Source organism: Alosa alosa, chromosome 3, assembly GCF_017589495.1.
Source record: "Alosa alosa isolate M-15738 ecotype Scorff River chromosome 3, AALO_Geno_1.1, whole genome shotgun sequence".
In the NCBI taxonomy this organism is placed as follows: Eukaryota; Metazoa; Chordata; class Actinopteri; order Clupeiformes; family Clupeidae; genus Alosa; species Alosa alosa.
Genome location: NC_063191.1, coordinates 36,906,564 through 36,926,317, shown reverse-complemented (window position 1 = coordinate 36,926,317; position 19,754 = coordinate 36,906,564). Strand labels below are relative to the sequence as shown.

Here is a 19,754-nt window from a genome sequence, read left to right as displayed (position 1 = left end):
GGGTAACATGACGTGAGACAGACAGAAGATGAGCCTGTCTTTAGTGGTCTATCCCTGAATCCTGTCCCTCTCAAATCACTTTAAAATGGTGTGATTAGCAACCAGAATTTAAAAAAAGAATCCCGGAGAGACCCCCCCGGACCCCCGTGTTATTGTGATTATAACCTATAGGCTATAGGTCCTAATCTAAATGTTTGGGTTCAGTTTATGAAGTGTTGCTACAGCATAATACTGTGTGTTTGTTATTTATGGGGGGAATCGGGGGGGATTTTGGTATCGGTGGGCTTGTGTGTGTGTGTGTGTGTGTGTGTGTGTGTGTGGGGGGGTCGTCGGTCCAGTGGTGGGCTGGTCCAGGAGAAAATTGCCAGGGCCGAATTTTGTTCCCAGTTCCCAGTAGGGGGGTCCGGGGGCATGCTCCCCCGTAAGATTTCTTTTTAAAAAAATGGCCGTTTAAATGATGACTTCTGGTGAGTTTTGTGGAAAGACAAGAGAAGGGTGGGGAAGAAGCAACTTCAAGCAAAGCCCCCTGAGCTCTTGGGCCCAGTAGGCACAATCAGTAGGCTAATCCATCCCTGGTATGTCTTAATTTGTCTCCAAATTTCTATTTTAAAAGAAATTACAAACTAGAATTGTTAACCTCTAGGATATTACACAGAATACAATGGTTCTTTGACTAATTACTTACACCTGAGGATTTCTTTTTACTAAGGCTTAGACTCATAGGTTTGGACCTATAGCCTAATAAGATTTTGTATTTGGATATTGATTTTATTATGCTGGCAGCTAATCATACAATTTTAACGTAGTTTGCTTGCTTGTGTGCTTGCTGTAGTATTAGTATACTATATGGTATATATAGTATAGTATTAGTATAGCGCTTTATTTATATATGGCAGCCGTGGCCTACTGGTTAGCCGGAGGGTTGCCGGTTTGAACCCCGACCAGTAGGAACAGCTGAAGTGCCCTTGAGCAAGGCACCTAACCCCTCACTGCTCCCCGAGCGTCTAGTGTTAATTTTGCCACCTATTTTTAATTTAGTCTTAGTCTTAGTCTTGTGACGAAATGTCCTTTTTAGTCTTTGTCATATTTAGTCATTCAAATATCATTTTTGTTAATCAAGTTTTAGTCGACTAAAAGTCTCGTCATTTTAGTCTAGTTTTAGTCAAAAGAAAACTAAAAGTATCTTAGTCTTAGTCAATTTTAGTCAACACATTTTAGTCTTTTTTTTATAACAAATTATTTCTGATTACCATTTGAGTCAAATAGTGTTTTACACATCTCAATTTCCCAACAATATTGTGTGTCCACAGGGCTACTCGTCTGTTATAATTACTCATTCTGATTTTTTGTCAGTCAGTATGTTTACATGCACAGGTAAGTCGAGCTACAGTTATAGCTCGGCTGGGATTTGACCATAGACAGTGAAAGATTTGACTGGACAACTGTCATATTCGTAGACCAGTGTTTCTCAAAGTGTGGTCCGGGGATCACTGGTGGTCCGCAAGCTATCCCAAGTGGTCCCTTGAGCAGGCGTGGTAAAATATAATATAGATGAGTTGTTTGCAATACTGAACCAACTTGTATGTAAAAACAGTTCTCCAACACTGTAAGATATGCCAGTTTAAATCATACAGTATGAATCCACACAATAAGCAAAGTGCAAAGACAATAAGCAAGGTGGTTCAGTGAGTAAGCCTATTGTGTAGACTAATTATAGGCTACTGTTGTAGTAGGTCTAATCTTTTTTTTTTTTTTTTTTTAGCAAGGGTTAGTTAAGTGGTCCTGAAACTGAAAAAGTTTGTTGAGAAACACTGTCGTAGGCCAAAGTATTAATGTTTTATTCCACCTCGCTAGATGGCGATATGCGCCCAAACACAACACATTCCCCAAACAGACTCTCCATCTTAGCCATAGCTAACTTGCTAGCGAACTTTCCATTTTAGCTTACTTGCTAGCAAACTTTGAATCATCAGTCTAACTAGTTAAATAGTTGACATTACATGATGAACATTTTCGTATGGACATTCTGGGGGATGTTAATTTGTATGAGAGAAGCTTCAACTTCTGGGTATGTAGCATTGTGGCATAAAGCTTAGGTAGTTAGCTTGCTAACTCTGGCAGAAATCTCCAGTGTTCTTGTTCCATGTAGTTTCGTGTTGTGTGGTGTCAAATCCACATTAAATAATACAACATCAAAAGAAGTCCGCACACCGTGGATGTATACTGCAGATGATGGCTTTAATGCACTCCGGAGCATTAGTGAAGCAAGCAAGTAAGTGAAAGCAAAGTAAGCAAAGTAAGAAAGTGAGCTAAGTAAGATAACATCCTCTGGCTGTTGTCCAGCCTTTATACTCCTTCAAGTCATCCCAGACAAGACACTCTATGTTTACAGATAACTGACCAAGTAATATATGGTACTCCACCTTTGCCCTCTCATCCTGTTATTCATACATTCTTTAGGTTTTGCCATTCTTTAGGTTTTGCTTACATTTCCTGGCAACAAACCTTATCTATGCCATTTTCTGCCAGGCCTGCTCTTTCACTTAAACCAGTCTTCCTTTCCCACACTGAACATACTACAGACTTCAGTTTCACAAAACAATGATATTACACAGAATAAAGATACTACATAAAAGATATATAAACTAAAGGATATATTTCAATAAAGGTCACGACAGTTGCAGCCACAGGGTTGCAGCAACAGCACGTAGACTAGCCTACAGGAAAGCTGTTGCGTATGAACTCATTCGGAATATTTTTAAACGTAACAGCTAGATATTCTGTCTTCTCATTTTGTAGACGAAAATGAAGAGAGATTTTATCTTAGTTTTTATTTCATGCAAAACATTTTAGTCTTGTCTTTTTTCGTCAACAATAATGCATCTTAAGATAGTCTTAGTCAGTGTTTCAGGACATTACTGCCGTCTCGTCATTGTCTCGTCTTAGTCATGAAAAAAAAGGTCGTTGACGAACATATTTCCTCTCGTCTCGTCTGACGAAATTAACACTACGAGCGTCGCTGTTGTTGCAGGCAGCTCACTGTGCCGGGATTAGTGTGTGCTTCACCTCACTGTGTGCTGAGTGTGTTTCACTAATTCACGGATTGGGATAAATGCAGAGACCAAATTTCCCTCCACGGGATCAAAAGAGTATATATACTTTATATACTTTTATACAACAATTGGGTTCTATGGAACTATTTATTTGTTTCTGATTGGCCGAGAGACGTTTCATGAGTTGGAATATCCCTGGACATTTCAACTCAGACTTTGCACAGCTAATAATAAATCACTCTGCGATACAATGCAAAGATTTGACACAATGTTCTCATACCAACTCTCCACTATTTTAAAGGGGAACTTGGCAACTATTTCAATGTAATAAACCCGTTTAGAAATCATTTGGATGGTTAAATTACCTGTTCCAGTGAAAATGGTGACTTTCTCCGCTGCGCCTAGCGTCCCCAGGTGGAAAACCAACCTTGCAACATTGAGACTACCGTCCCGGAAAGAGAAGTGAGAAACAAGAAACTCATTTTAAATCGTGTTTCTTACCTTGTAACATCCACATACAGTAGTTCTACCAAACTTATGCTAACCGTTTGCTAGCTTGTAAACAAATCCATGTGCTTTATCGTTACCTTTTCCCACAGTTTGAAATAGCATAATGCACAATTTATCCAGCAGAGGGGGAAATCCTGCCAAGTTTCCCTTTAAGTAATGGATTACTCCTTAGCAAACCCTAACGAAACAGTGCTTCACCACATCTGTGGATTAAGCCACACAGTCAACTCAATATAAGTAAGATAAACGAGGATGCTTATTGTTCTCAGCATTGCCAGCATTATGTATAATAGGATTGTCACTTGGAGGAGACTTGTAGATAACTAACGTTAGCATAGTTAGCTAACCGCTGCTAACGTGCTAGCATCGTCACGTCAGGCTGTGCACAGTAGTGTAAAAATGATTCACCATAAATTAATAAAGTTGAGTGGTTCTGCAATGTGGCTATGTTTCCGTTTTTTTGCAGTACCATGACATGGCCCAGTGTCCTTGTAACATGCATGCAGCAAAGCTAGATATGAATGTGATTTCAGCCCGACTTTGAACATTTCTTTCAAGAAGACACGTAAACCACAAATACTCGTAAAGAGGGATCTGGAATGTTGGTTACCTAGCAACCAAGACACTGTCTATTGAAAAGGGAACTATTTTTTGATGCGAAAGAACGATGTCGAAATTAAAAATTTTAAACAATAATGGGGTGTTTTCAGATTATTTCATTTGTGGTAGAATTGTTGTATAAAAGCAATATAGCACTCGTGATCGTGGGATTGGTCATGGATATTCCCACGGCTGTTATTGCCTGCGGCACTCGGCCTCCGGCCTCGTGGCTACGGCCGAACAACACCCGTGGGTATATCCATGACCAATCCCACTCTCACTTGTGCTATATTGCTTAAATATACTTATCTGAATATTGTGTCTTTGGTGACTACGGCCCTGGTGTTTAAGCAAGTTGTCAAACCTCTTATCTACATGCAATAGCATCCAGTAATTTTACAAAGATACCAATGTAATGTGTCTATTTCTAGGTGGAACAATTGACATCACTGCACATGAAGTGCGAGACCGAGGATATCTGAAGGAGCTCCACAAGGCCTCTGGGAATAATCTAGGTGGTCAAATGATAGATAGCAAGTTTGAATCTTTACTCATTGAGATATTTACTGACGATGTCTGGGCTGAATTTCAGAAAAGAGAGCCTGGTGAACTGCTTAAGAGAAAGACTGAATTTTCATTTGTGAAATGTGGAGATGAGGAGGAAGACGATGATGACGCTCTCATCACTTTCCCTGTTAGCTTGATGGCAATAGCAGAAGAACATGGTGAGCAAAAAATCTCAGAATTCTTCAATTATGTTGAGGGAGTTGATTGGCAAAATGGCTACATTAAAATTTCTGCTAGCAAGATGAGGTCTCTTTTTGAGGAAAGCTTAAAAGGTATAAGCAATAACATCAACCAGGTCTTGTCCCACAACGACACTAATATCCAGTACATTCTGCTTGTGGGAGGCTATGCACAGTGTAAACTACTGCGAAAGCACATCACGAAGGAGTTTGGTAGAAGATGTACCGTTCTCTGCCCAGTTGAACCCCAGGCGGCCATTTTAAAGGGGGCAGTGCTATTTGGATTGAAACCTAAAGTCATAGAATCACGAGTAAGCACTCGCACATATGGCATTATGGAATCTGAGCATTTCAATCCATCTAGGCATAGCAGATCGAAAGTTCGCTACAATAAAGACAGGATAGAATATTGTAATGTTTTCAAAAGACTGGTAAAAGTGGGAGACTCAATTGGATGTAATGAGGTCAGGGAGCATTATCTTACACCAGTAGACAGCGATCAGAGAGAAATGGTCTTCCAGTTTTACTGTACGGAGAAGGAGGATGCCATTGAGGTGGATGAGGATGGAATGAAGAATATTGGCAACTTCACTGTGCCAATGCCAGACATCAGCAAGGGCATGAATCGATGTGTGAGGTTAGAAGTCCGATTTGGCAATACAGAGATGCAGGCCACAGCAACTGACATGGAATCAATGCAAACTGAATCTGTCACACTGGACTTCTTATGCCACTAACATCTACCTCATTGTTCTCAAGATAGTACTGAGAGTGTATGAAATGTAAATAAGTTTCACTTGAGACTTGAGTTTGTGGGAAATACGATTTGATGCAACTAATTAATTAATCAAGCAAATTAATTATTATTTTCAGTTAGTTTTATAGCTGCAGTTGGCAAGATTTTTTTGATCATACTCACTGACACCGACATTATGCTCCGACAGAACAACATCAGCCGGTTTTAGAAAAAAACCCACACTTCTACCTCCACCTAGTCTGCAAAAATCCACAGCTCCCGGTTCTTCTGGTCCAATCAGAGCAGGGCTGTGTGAGAGCTGACTGTCAATCAGTCTGGTGCGCACTGACAAGCACAAACTCGATGAGAGGGTGCTCGGTGGTAGTGGGGGAGGGGCATGAGAGTTGTAAACATTCAAAATTTTGGCTAAGTCCCCTCAATCTGTCAGACTTGCCAACTGCAGCTTTAAATGCTGTGTATGGAAATTATATTGTTAGAACTTAGAGTACAACATCCCATAATGATGGGATGAACAGAGATTACTTAAATGGAATAAGTAGTGAGATGACAGAGACATAGGGATGAATCATTTTGCTTAATATTTCCCACCAAAAGTGTCTTTCTTTTAGCTGATTGGTCCGTGTACTTTTGCATTCATTCATTATTCTATTTGGGAAGTTAAATGGAAATTAAAAAACAAGTGGCATGTGACTTTTTGAAGTTCTATAGTAACTTGCTAAAGCAAAATGATGTCGTATGTTGACATATTCCAGGGATCACAAACACAATGTTAATTAATGGATAAGGTAAAATGCAAAATGCAATAAAAAATGTCATTCTAAAAGTGTTGTTTGGAGGCTACCTAAAAGGTATGAACTAGATTTTCTGCAACAACGACTCCTTTGGTTGCGGTCATATATTTTCACTGGGTAGGACCAGTCTCTACAGAAATTTAAACACCGATGCGCTCAGGGTTGGCCTTAAGCTAATAGGCTTAGCTTAAGCTACTTCTGTTTGCTGACGAAACGTCAAGTTCCAACTGCGCTTCATGCGACAGCCCAGCCTACTCCTCGTTTGAGATGGTGAACATCACAAAATCTACACTACACTAATTACAGAGCATCCACGTCCTGCGCCGATGTCTGTGAGGCGCTGTGAAATGTCTGCATGCATTATGACTGTAGGTTATAGCCTTTATGCCTCAAGGGATGTCATATCATTCAGATGGCCACAATATAACCCCCCCCTCCTCCCCATCAGAAAGCGAAAAGCAGCCTCAAGTCAACATTGTGTTTGTGATCCCTGGAATATGTCAAAATACGACATCATTTTCACTTAGCAAGTGACTATAGAACTTCAAAAAGTCACAAACAACTTGTTTTTCATTTTCCATTTCACAAAATAGAATAATGAATGAACGCCATTAATGTCACCAGGAATCATGCAAGTAGCCATGTCCATTCACATGAGTGTAGGTCGGGTTGTCTGGCATCTGGCAGTATAAGGATCATTATGGTGGAATAGTCTATGGCTAAGCAATTTACAAATATATCCAGTATGTACTGACATAAATATTGTGTTCATTATAGTTTTATTCACTGAATAAAAATGAATCTTGTCACTGAACTATGGATGAAGAATGTGCCTTATGTCTCCGATTTGTGACCTGAAGTAAGCTGTGCTTGCATGTGTGCTGATGTGATGGAGCATGTGTGCTGATGTGATGGAGCATGTGTGCTGATGTGATGGAGCATGTGTGCTGATGTGATGGAGCATGTGTGCTGATGTGATGGAGCATGTGTGCTGATGTGATGGAGCATGTGTGCTGATGTGATGGAGCATGTGTGCTGATGTGATGGAGCATGTGTGCTGATGTGATGGAGCATGTGTGCTGATGTGATGGAGCATGTGTGCTGATGTGATGGAGCATGTGTGCTGATGTGATGGAGCATGTGTGCTGATGTGATGGAGCATGTGTGCTGATGTGATGGAGCATGTGTGCTGATGTGATGGAGCATGTGTGCTGATGTGATGGAGCATGTGTGCTGATGTGATGGAGCATGTGTGCTGATGTGATGGAGCATGTGTGCTGATGTGATGGAGCATGTGTGCTGATGTGATGGAGCATGTGTGCTGATGTGATGGAGCATGTGTGCTGATGTGATGGAGCATGTGTGCTGATGTGATGGAGCATGTGTGCTGATGTGATGGAGCATGTGTGCTGATGTGATGGAGCATGTGTGCTGATGTGATGGAGCATGTGTGCTGATGTGATGGAGCATGTGTGCTGATGTGATGGAGCATGTGTGCTGATGTGATGGAGCATGTGTGCTGATGTGATGGAGCATGTGTGCTGATGTGATGGAGCATGTGTGCTGATGTGATGGAGCATGTGTGCTGATGTGATGGAGCATGTGTGCTGATGTGATGGAGCATGTGTGCTGATGTGATGGAGCATGTGTGCTGATGTGATGGAGCATGTGTGCTGATGTGATGGAGCATGTGTGCTGATGTGATGGAGCATGTGTGCTGATGTGATGGAGCATGTGTGCTGATGTGATGGAGCATGTGTGCTGATGTGATGGAGCATGTGTGCTGATGTGATGGAGCATGTGTGCTGATGTGATGGAGCATGTGTGCTGATGTGATGGAGCATGTGTGCTGATGTGATGGAGCATGTGTGCTGATGTGATGGAGCATGTGTGCTGATGTGATGGAGCATGTGTGCTGATGTGATGGAGCATGTGTGCTGATGTGATGGAGCATGTGTGCTGATGTGATGGAGCATGTGTGCTGATGTGATGGAGCATGTGTGCTGATGTGATGGAGCATGTGTGCTGATGTGATGGAGCATGTGTGCTGATGTGATGGAGCATGTGTGCTGATGTGATGGAGCATGTGTGCTGATGTGATGGAGCATGTGTGCTGATGTGATGGAGCATGTGTGCTGATGTGATGGAGCATGTGTGCTGATGTGATGGAGCATGTGTGCTGATGTGATGGAGCATGTGTGCTGATGTGATGGAGCATGTGTGCTGATGTGATGGAGCATGTGTGCTGATGTGATGGAGCATGTGTGCTGATGTGATGGAGCATGTGTGCTGATGTGATGGAGCATGTGTGCTGATGTGATGGAGCATGTGTGCTGATGTGATGGAGCATGTGTGCTGATGTGATGGAGCATGTGTGCTGATGTGATGGAGCATGTGTGCTGATGTGATGGAGCATGTGTGCTGATGTGATGGAGCATGTGTGCTGATGTGATGGAGCATGTGTGCTGATGTGATGGAGCATGTGTGCTGATGTGATGGAGCATGTGTGCTGATGTGATGGAGCATGTGTGCTGATGTGATGGAGCATGTGTGCTGATGTGATGGAGCATGTGTGCTGATGTGATGGAGCATGTGTGCTGATGTGATGGAGCATGTGTGCTGATGTGATGGAGCATGTGTGCTGATGTGATGGAGCATGTGTGCTGATGTGATGGAGCATGTGTGCTGATGTGATGGAGCATGTGTGCTGATGTGATGGAGCATGTGTGCTGATGTGATGGAGCATGTGTGCTGATGTGATGGAGCATGTGTGCTGATGTGATGGAGCATGTGTGCTGATGTGATGGAGCATGTGTGCTGATGTGATGGAGCATGTGTGCTGATGTGATGGAGCATGTGTGCTGATGTGATGGAGCATGTGTGCTGATGTGATGGAGCATGTGTGCTGATGTGATGGAGCATGTGTGCTGATGTGATGGAGCATGTGTGCTGATGTGATGGAGCATGTGTGCTGATGTGATGGAGCATGTGTGCTGATGTGATGGAGCATGTGTGCTGATGTGATGGAGCATGTGTGCTGATGTGATGGAGCATGTGTGCTGATGTGATGGAGCATGTGTGCTGATGTGATGGAGCATGTGTGCTGATGTGATGGAGCATGTGTGCTGATGTGATGGAGCATGTGTGCTGATGTGATGGAGCATGTGTGCTGATGTGATGGAGCATGTGTGCTGATGTGATGGAGCATGTGTGCTGATGTGATGGAGCATGTGTGCTGATGTGATGGAGCATGTGTGCTGATGTGATGGAGCATGTGTGCTGATGTGATGGAGCATGTGTGCTGATGTGATGGAGCATGTGTGCTGATGTGATGGAGCATGTGTGCTGATGTGATGGAGCATGTGTGCTGATGTGATGGAGCATGTGTGCTGATGTGATGGAGCATGTGTGCTGATGTGATGGAGCATGTGTGCTGATGTGATGGAGCATGTGTGCTGATGTGATGGAGCATGTGTGCTGATGTGATGGAGCATGTGTGCTGATGTGATGGAGCATGTGTGCTGATGTGATGGAGCATGTGTGCTGATGTGATGGAGCATGTGTGCTGATGTGATGGAGCATGTGTGCTGATGTGATGGAGCATGTGTGTCAACATACGACATCATTTTCACTTAGCAAGAGACTAGAACTTCAAAAAGTCACAAACCACTTGTTTTTTTCATTTTCCATTTCACTTCCAAAATAGAATAATTAATGAATGCAATCGGACCATTCTCTGCTAAAAAAAAGAATCCCATTTTTGATGTAGGTTGTATTTCGGTGTTCGGCAAAACCGACGTTTGCACTGCGTTCTCTAAACGTGTTTTTTGACAGCAGTAAAATAAACCCCATTGAAAACAATGAAAACTGTTCTGAGGATGTGAAAGTAAGCTTGTTTCGTGCATACTGCACCCCTATGCAGCCCTACAGCTACAAAAAGGAGACCCTGCCCAAACCATATAATGACTGCCTGAGGATACTGCTGAAAAAGCCCAGGAGTAGCAGTGCAAGTAAGCTCTTTTGTGACTCAGGGCTAAGCACTTTACAGGCTCTCTTGAGGAACCTAATGTTTAAGTTCATGTCCCAACTTGATGAGTCTCAAAACTGTATTATAATGATGCTCACAAGCCCCAGGTGCATCTCGGTCAGATATCAATCAAATTTGTGGAAACATTGGTATGGGTGCCTGTTAAGACTCTCATGAATATGTTTGTATGTGTTCATGTATCTATTCCTTTTGTTGTTGTTGTTGTTGTATGTCTTGCTGTTGGGCCTAGAGCCTGTAATAAAGTTTATATATAAGTCCAGTGTAATTTTACTACCTTTATTAAGCTCTTATCTTGGTCATTGAAATGTTCATCCATCTTTTTATGTTTTTTGCATTAATGTCACCAGGAATCATGCAAGTAGCCATGTCCATTCACATGAGTGTAGGTCGGGTTGTCTGGCATCTGGCAGTATAAGGATCATTATGGTGGAATAGTCTATGGCTAAGCAATTTACAAATATATCCAGTATGTACTGACATAAATATTGTGTTCATTATAGTTTTATTCACTGAATAAAAAATGAATCTTGTCACTGAACTATGGATGAAGAATGTGCCTTATGCTCCTCTGCATTTGTGACCTGAAGTAAGCTGTGCTTGCATGTGTGCTGATGTGATGGAGCATGTGTGCCGATGCGATGGAGCATGTGTGCTGATGTGATGGAGCATGTGTGCTGATGTGATGGAGCATGTGTGCCGATGTGATGGAGCATGTGTGCTGATGTGATGGAGCATGTGTGCCGATGTGATGGAGCATGTGTGCCGATGTGATGGAGCATGTGTGATGGAGCATGTGTGCTGATGTGATGGAGCATGTGTGCTGATGTGATGGAGCATGTGTGATGGAGCATGTGTGCTGATGTGATGGATGTGATGGAGCATGTGTGCTGATGTGATGGAGCATGTGTGCTGATGTGATGGAGCATGTGTGATGGAGCATGTGTGCTGATGTGATGGAGCATGTGTGATGGAGCATGTGTGCTGATGTGATGGAGCATGTGTGCTGATGTGATGGAGCATGTGTGATGGAGCATGTGTGCTGATGTGATGGAGCATGTGTGCTGATGTGATGGACATACCTGCAAACTAGTCACCTTTCGGCGAAAATCGCCATTTTTGAATCAAAATATGTCATTCACGTGAATCGTGTAGATCCGAAGAGTTTTTTTTTTCCGTTGGAAGTCCAACTTCCCACAGTCTGGAGTGAGACTATCGTCGATTTCATGCGAAATTTATAGACAAGTGATTGGCCTCTCTTTGTGCTATTTTTGAAGACCTACCTATCAGTTGTTTCTGAGGGTGGGCTTTATCCCTCTCACTTTCTGTTACGCATGCCTGCTATGGCCTGCAGCAGCGACCAAGGAAAAAATAAAATGTTAGCTAACAAACACGGGCCACATGCTTCACTCTCTCTGACTATAAACTCAAAGTAAAACATCATATTGTTAGGCTACTTTTCTCTTGCCCTCGGGGGGTTAAATGAAATACTTGCTGAGGTGAGGTTAACAAGTGTTTACTCACAAATTCACATTCCCGCAGCTGGCCGTTTTGAATTGCTTTGTGAAACAAAACGACCCTGCACTGAGTGCGATTGTGAATTTAGCTCGGCTTAATAGTTTAATATTGTCTTGGAAAGTTATTGCTTGTTCACGAGTTATTTCATTTTGCATTATATTTCCCATGTGTCGATGATGGTTAGACGTTCTCAGGGAGGGCAGACCTTTCCAAGGCCAAATGTAGTTATTTGCAACAAATCTGAAAGTGGACCTAGCAAAATATTTTGACTTGCTCAGTGATAGGTGTTTAATTTGTTTGTTTTCTGTGTAGCATATAGATCATAATTCTTGATAATTAGCGTGCAAACAAGCGAGACCTAGGCTTCTAGAGTAGACTGACATAACGCACCTATTGCTGAGACCCGCCCCTTTAGTTGGAATGTGATCATTGCAGCCTCAGTAGACACGAGAGGAGCAGAAAGACACCAACATAACATGAGGGATAGATACAAGGATACAAGGATACAAGGAAGTTTATTGTCACATGCATATAGTTACTGGAAGTAAGAAATGCAGTGAAATTATGTCTGGTGTCAGCCTATTTGTGCATTAATGGGAGGGGGGTAAAAAGTGCAGTAGAAGAGGGGTTTAGTAGATTAAGTGGCAAGGGCTGCATAAAAAAGGTGGGGGAGGATTGGGATTGGGTGGGGGGCACCAACAAGGAGCACCCAAGAGCAACAGGGGCAAGGAAAAACTCCCTTACCAAGGAAGAAACCTTGGGCAGATCCACGGCTCAAGGGGCTAACCCAACTGCCAGGGGTCTTGGTGTGTGTGTTGGGGGGATGACAGGGGAGATGGGATAGTGTGCTGTGTATGTGGGGAGAGGGCAGTGTGCAATATGTGTGTTGGAGAAGCTTCCTCATGAGACAATGTGCTGTGTATTGGGGGGGGCAGTGTGCTGTAAGTATGTTGGGGATGTGTGTTGGAGAAGCTTCCTGATGAAATAATGTGCTGTGTATGTAGGGGGCAGGGACTTACTATTGCAAGCAGAGTACTGTATGTAATGTATGTGAGTGATGACAGTGAAGATGTGTGTGTGGGCGGGAGGGGAGTGGAGCAGTGACTGTGTGTGTGTGTGTGTGTGTAGTGGGTAGGTGGGGGCAGTGTGCTGTAAGTATGTAGAGGATGTGTGTTGGAGAAGATCCTGAAGACAATGTGCTGTGTATGTGGGGGCAGTGTGCAGCAAGTATGTAGAGGAGGCTTACTGTAGCAAGCAGTGTGCTGTATGTATGTGAAGTGATGACAGTGATGATGTAAGTGTGTGTGTTGGGGGTCAGGGACTTACTATTGCAAGCAGAGTACTGTATGTAATGTATGTGGTGATGACAGTGAAGATGTGTGTGTGTGGGCGGGGAGTGGAGCAGTGACTGTGTGTGTGTGTGTGTAGTGTGTGTGTGTGGGTAGGTGGGGGCAGTGTGCTGTAAGTATGTAGAGGATGTGTGTTGGAGAAGATCCTGAAGACAATGTGCTGTGTATGTGGGGGGGGTGCAGTGTGCAGCAAGTATGTAGAGGAGTGCTGTATGTATGTGAAGTGATGACAGTGATGATGTAAGTGTGTGTGTTGGGGATGGGGGTGGGGGGGGGCAGAAAGGCTAGGCAATCAAGGACATGGGTAGATGGAGGAGAAATCAAAAATAATAAATAAAAAGTGTGCAAAAGTTGGAGAAAGTCAGATATGTGTGTGTGTGTGTGTGTGTGTGTTTTGACGTGTGATGAAATAAGAAAATAAATAAAAGGTCTGTAGCATAGGGAGAGGGATGTAAAAGTGCTAAAAGTCTTGTAGGTGTGTGTGGGTGTGTGTGTGTGTGTGTGGGGGGGGGGGGTCATGAGTGCTGAGGAGTGAATGAGTGCAAAGTCAGTATAGTGTGAGTTCAGAGTTGGGAAATGTTTGAGAGTGCTGAGGAGTGAATGTGTGCAAAGTCAGTATAGTGTGAGTTCAGAGTTCGGATGGCCTGGGGATAAAAACTTCTCCTGAGTCTCTCAGTTCTGGCTTTGTGACTACATAGGCGTCTTCTTGATTTCAGCGGTAGGAATAATCCATTGTTAGGATGAGAAGAGTCCTTCAGAATCTTTTGGGCTCTTAGGAGTACTCTTCTGGAATAGATATCTTGTAGAGCAGGGAGTTGAGTTCTTATAGTACGTTCAGCTGAGCGCACTACTCTCTGCAGAGTACTACAATCTCTAACTGTGGAGTTCCCATACCAGGTGATGATGCTACCAGTTAGAACACTCTCAACCGCTGAAGTGTAGAAGGCCTTCATGATGGATGTAGAAACTTTGAATTTCCTTTGCTGACGAAGGAAGTAGAGTCGTTGTCTGGACTTCTTCAGAACATATTGAGTGTTAACAGTCCATGTTAAGTCTTCAGTAATGTGGACACCAAGGTATTTAAAACTTGTGACTCTCTCTACAGGTTGCCCGCTGATCATTAGTGGGGTGTAACTGTAGTTCTGCTGCTGCCTTCTGTAATCCACTACCATTTCCTTGGTTTTATTGATATTCAGTGTCAAGCTGTTAGATTGACACCACTGTGCCACCTCATCAACCTGATCCAAGTAGAACTGTTCATTGTTGTTACTAATCAGGCCCAAGATCACTGTGTCATCTGCAAACTTGATGATGGAATGATGTATTTCTTCACAAAATATAACAAATAATAATGGATTGAAAAGAGGTACTAATAAACCAGACATGCTAGAATAGAGACCAGAAAATGGATATCCACAGTCCCTTTCTATCAACACCAGTGATTTTTATAGATAACGATTAGGCTTTAAAACAGATTGTCAACATTTATGTTTGGTCTGTTTTTGGCTGCATACACGAAGGCCAAGGTGGGCAATGTGTTTTCCCTGGTTTGAGGTAATACTGACATTAAGGATGGCAGGTCTGAAAATATCTTCTCCATCATTAAGTTATTCAATTAGGCTAAACATGGCCTTAACTTAAAACAGCTGGTAGGCCTACTGTTAAGACTATGTCATTTTAAAATCTAAAAGTGTCAAATGCAGCCATATTTAAATTCTGCTTACTGCACGTTTATTCGGAAATATGTCACCTTTTTCAGCCCTTCTGAGTTTGCAGGTATGGATGGAGCATGTGTGATGGAGCATGTGTGATGGAGCATTTGTGATGGAGCATGTGTGCTGATGTGATGGAGCATGTGTGCTGATGTGATGGAGCATGTGTGCTGATGTGATGGAGCATGTGTGATGGAGCATGTGTGCTGATGTGATGGAGCATGTGTGATGGAGCATGTGTGCTGATGTGATGGAGCATGTGTGATGATGTGATGGAGCATGTGTGATGGAGCATGTGTGCTGATGTGATGGAGCATGTGTGATGGAGCATGTGTGCTGATGTGATGGAGCGCAGTTGATCTGTAAATACTAAATATCTGTAAAGCCTCTTTGTGGATTAATACTTTATTTTTACCAATACTACTAATACTATGACCAACTTTTGGTTATTTGATATGGAAAGGAAGTTTATTATTTTGGGGTGCTATTACATTAGAATTCCAACCAAAAGTTGTTAGACATGTATACATTTGCTGCAATTTAATCGCCGGAATTCTCCTTTAACCACTATTCTACCATGGTTGCAATTTATTCAACCCTCAATAGCATTAGAATGCTGAAAACGAAAACGGGAAGAACAGCACTATGATATATTATTGCTATTCCCCCCAATATAGACTCTAAGGCTACAACCTTGGTTCCATGTGATCATGTACTGATGCATTCAGAGTAGCTGAAAGAGAGAGGGGGGAAGGGGGCATGATGATGCCAATTGGGCAGGGATAGAAGATGTCATGGGGTGAGCAAAGGAGCAAAAACTGAGTTATCTACAGTAGTTTAAAGTATCATAGCTATTAGTCTAAGGTGCAGTAGTAATTGTTAACATCAGTTGTTCATTTCTGAACATCATGAGATGAGAGCACAAGATACTTGTTTACTGATAATATCTGTAATGTTTTCACCCCTTTCATTGCATTCAGAGTAGCCTGAAGAGAGATGGGGCATGATTATGGCAGTTGGGCAGGGATAAAACATGGCATTGGGTGAGGGAGATGGGGGGCATGATTATGGCAGTTGGGCAGGGATAAAACATGGCATTGGGTGAGGAGATGGGGGGCATGATTATGGCAGTTGGGCAGGGATAAAACATGGCATTGGGTGAGGAGATGGGGGCATGATTATGGCAGTTGGGCAGGGGGGCATGATTATGGCAGTTGGGCAGGGATAAAACATGGCATTGGGTGAGGAGATGGGGGCATGATTATGGCAGTTGGGCAGGGGGCATGATTATGGCAGTTGGGCAGGTATAAAATATGGCATTGGGTGAGGAGATGGGGGGGGGGGCATGATTATGGCAGTTGGGCAGGGGGCATGATTATGGCAGTTGGGCAGGGATAAAACATGGCATTGGGTGAGGAGATGGGGGCATGATTATGGCAGTTGGGCAGGAATAAAACATGGCATTGGGTGAGGAGGTGGGGGGGCATGATTATGGCAGTTGGGCAGGGATAAAACATGGCATTGGGTGAGGAGATGGGGGGGCCATGATTATGGCAGTTGGGCAGGGGGGGGCATGATTATGGCAGTTGGGCAGGGGGCAGTTGGGCAGGGATAAAACATGGCATTGGGTGAGGAGATGGGGGCATGATTATGGCAGTTGGGCAGGGATAAAACATGGCATTGGGTGAGGAAAGGAGCAAATAATGATGCAAAAAGTGTCATAGCTTAGTCTAGGGTGCAGTTTGAATATTGGATTTGACTTTTGTTTACATCAGCCACACAAAGGCATACTTAGAAAGCAGACCAGACATGCAAAATGTTTTTTTAATATTTGCTAAACTTTGGCCACAATATCTGGACTAATGTTCTATATGTCTGTTAATGGTAAAAATAGGAAATGTATCTCAACATAACATATTTGCCCCATAAGGTTACGCTGTAGAGTCATCTGATGTTGGTCTCCAACATGGCGCCCATGATTTGAGTTGGCCAAACTCTATATATATACGGCTCTGAGTTTAGGGAGCCTGGGGCATTCTCTCTCTTATCCGCAGACGAGGTGACACCATCCACATTATACATGTCGGCTGCAGCTGAAGTAGGTATTGAGCATTCTCAGCTGAACCAGGTGTTAGGGTCCTTGAAGCTTCTACAGCTGTATGTTCCACTGATAATCCATGTAACACATGCTTGGCTCACAGATGAGAAACATAAATGGAGGTCACACTTATACATAATAACAAATATGTATCAAGGAATGTAAGAAAAAGTTAGTATTGTGAAGATAAATTAAAAATGAGATGCAAATGTATGTCTAGGGGATATGAGCCAAACATAATGAAAACGCCAACGGAGAAGGGGAAGCCCCCTGCATTGCGGAACAAATGTCCTCTTGTACTGTGGCCCATCAACACACACCACACCTGCACGCCCTAGTAGGTTACACCCAGGGGTGTAGTGGTAAAATAAGAGGTGGGTAAACTGTGATTTCTGTAATCACGGTAATGTGGACTGTGCCATGCGGTATCACATTTTTAGAAAAGGCCTTCAGAACATGTTTGATGATGGTGGAGGTTATTGTCCAATGTTTATAACAATAACACCAAATGGTTCCTAGAGTGTTGATGAGTGTATATATTGTGAATGTGGATAAAACAGTGTGAATTTGTAATGTTAAAAGTTGCAATTGGTGAATAAACTCTTTTGAGAGGTGGATAAACTCTATTTCTGAAACTTCAGAGGTGGATAAACTGTGTTTACTTGCGTTTAGCCTCAACTACATCCCTGGGTACACCTGCTAAACAAGAACACACACACAGACAGGCACAAAAGCGCACTGAATGGGTGGGGCCAGTACAGAAAGAGCTGTGCAGACCCAGCAGGTTTGTAATACCCAGAACGCATCATACCACTTATTAAAGATGTCCCCATAACCTGTATAGTTTTGGAAAGAATTGACTTTCTTACAGATGAATACTAGATGTACCACATAGCTGTACATAACATGACTGCTACATGGTTTGCAATGTACTTGCCTATCCAAAGAAAATAGGCACTTACTTACTTACTGTACATCTTACTTACAAACTTATAGCTAACATACAAACCCATACATAATAAAACAAAATAATAATAATTTGTGTCTGGTGTGGAAAGTTTTAGTGTAGACAAACTGCCACTTCAGTCAGAGTTTGGAGGTTTTCCCTTATGGCTTTCTAATATCAAACATTTTAATCAATCATTTCCATACTGTAATAATTTCTTTAAAGGCAATGTTTGTCAGCTAAACTTACACTCTGTCTCAAATGGCATACTTCCATCAATACACTTTAATGCGGTGCCTTGTGTGCACTGTGTGCTTATCGTGGAGTGCATGCATTTCAATAGAATAGTGTTGTCTGAAATAGAACACCAACTCTGCACTTAACGGAAATGACAATAGCAATGTTTAAATGTAACTTTATTGGTGTCCTCTATTTGACAGTGACATGGTTGTACTGTATAAAAACATGAACAGTTTATGTTATAACTTGCTTGTATTTTATCTGTAATCTGTAAAGTGTGTCTTCCACTGCTGCTGCTCCAGCTTTCTCAACTGAATATCACAAGTTTGAAAATAATCCCTCCCCTTTCAGTATGTAGCCAAGATGGGTAAGAGGGTTAGGCTGCCTTGCCCGCAGGTCACTGATCTGAGTGTTGATGCCCCTGCTCTTGTGGGACATGCAGCAGAGCCTGTATGTGAACATGCCTGTTTGGGTTTACCCTGCCTGGTCTCATTACCATTGCACACTGTTTCCCAGAAATCATATGACCTGTGAGGAACAAGTTATTTTAAGGATGTGTGGTGTGTTAACAGGTTTAACAAGTCTAACATTAATATTAGACATTGTAAGGGCAGAAGGAAATAATGCATTCATTCACTGCAATCTTTTTTTAAGACAATCTGCCCTCTGTCAAACACAATTGCATTTTCAGCTCTAAACAACACCGTTCACGTTCAAACGAGCATTTTGTTTCATTCGTCCTTTCTGGCTGACCGGGACATATAAAGCAGGAATGGGGGACGAGAGACTGAAACGTTCAAAGCAATTATGCCGGAATTGTTTCAAGGCAAACACTGAAGTGTAGCATTCGAGTTATGCTCGCATAGCACACCAATTCAAAAGTAGCCTATGTGTTTTCTGTCGGCTATGTGTCCAGCTACTATAGTCCTATAAATGAACAGAATATCAAACCGTTTTCAGTAGCCTACCACTGTTGCAGATATCACATAGGTATCCCTTACATACATGTTTGTACAATGTCAATGTTGCATATTCCAACATAAGAACTCCCTGTCTTAAACCAACGTGATATCAGCTTCAAACAAGCGGCAGCAGCCATGGTTGATGTTTTTTTTTTTAAACCCGGCTTCTTCAACAGGGTGCGCTATCGTCATCATGTAAAGCCCGCTTCAAGGGTTCTGATTGGTGCCTCGATCTAGGAAAATTGGAAATGGGCTAGAATGGGTTCTTGGCCAGACGGACTTTCAGAGCGAATCTCGAATTTGCCGGAAGTACGTCTGGGTTTTTCCCAGGCTAAAATTGAATAATGAATGGACTCAAAAGTACAAGGATCAGAATGACATTTATTTTTCTTTATTGCATTTTGCATTTCACAATATCCAATTCATT

At 42.6% G+C, this 19,754-nt stretch overlaps 1 protein-coding gene across 1 annotated transcript in view; it reads left to right on the top strand.

The window, feature by feature from the left end:
* The window catches only part of LOC125291681 (heat shock 70 kDa protein 12A-like), a 28,794-nt gene extending 23,148 nt beyond the window's left edge, over positions 1-5,646 (top strand). The window contains exon 5 of the mRNA XM_048238501.1: positions 4,595-5,646. Coding sequence (XP_048094458.1) covers positions 4,595-5,646 — 1,052 coding nt within the window. The remainder of the gene's footprint in view (positions 1-4,594) is intronic.
* Positions 5,647-19,754: the final 14,108 nt, after the last annotated feature.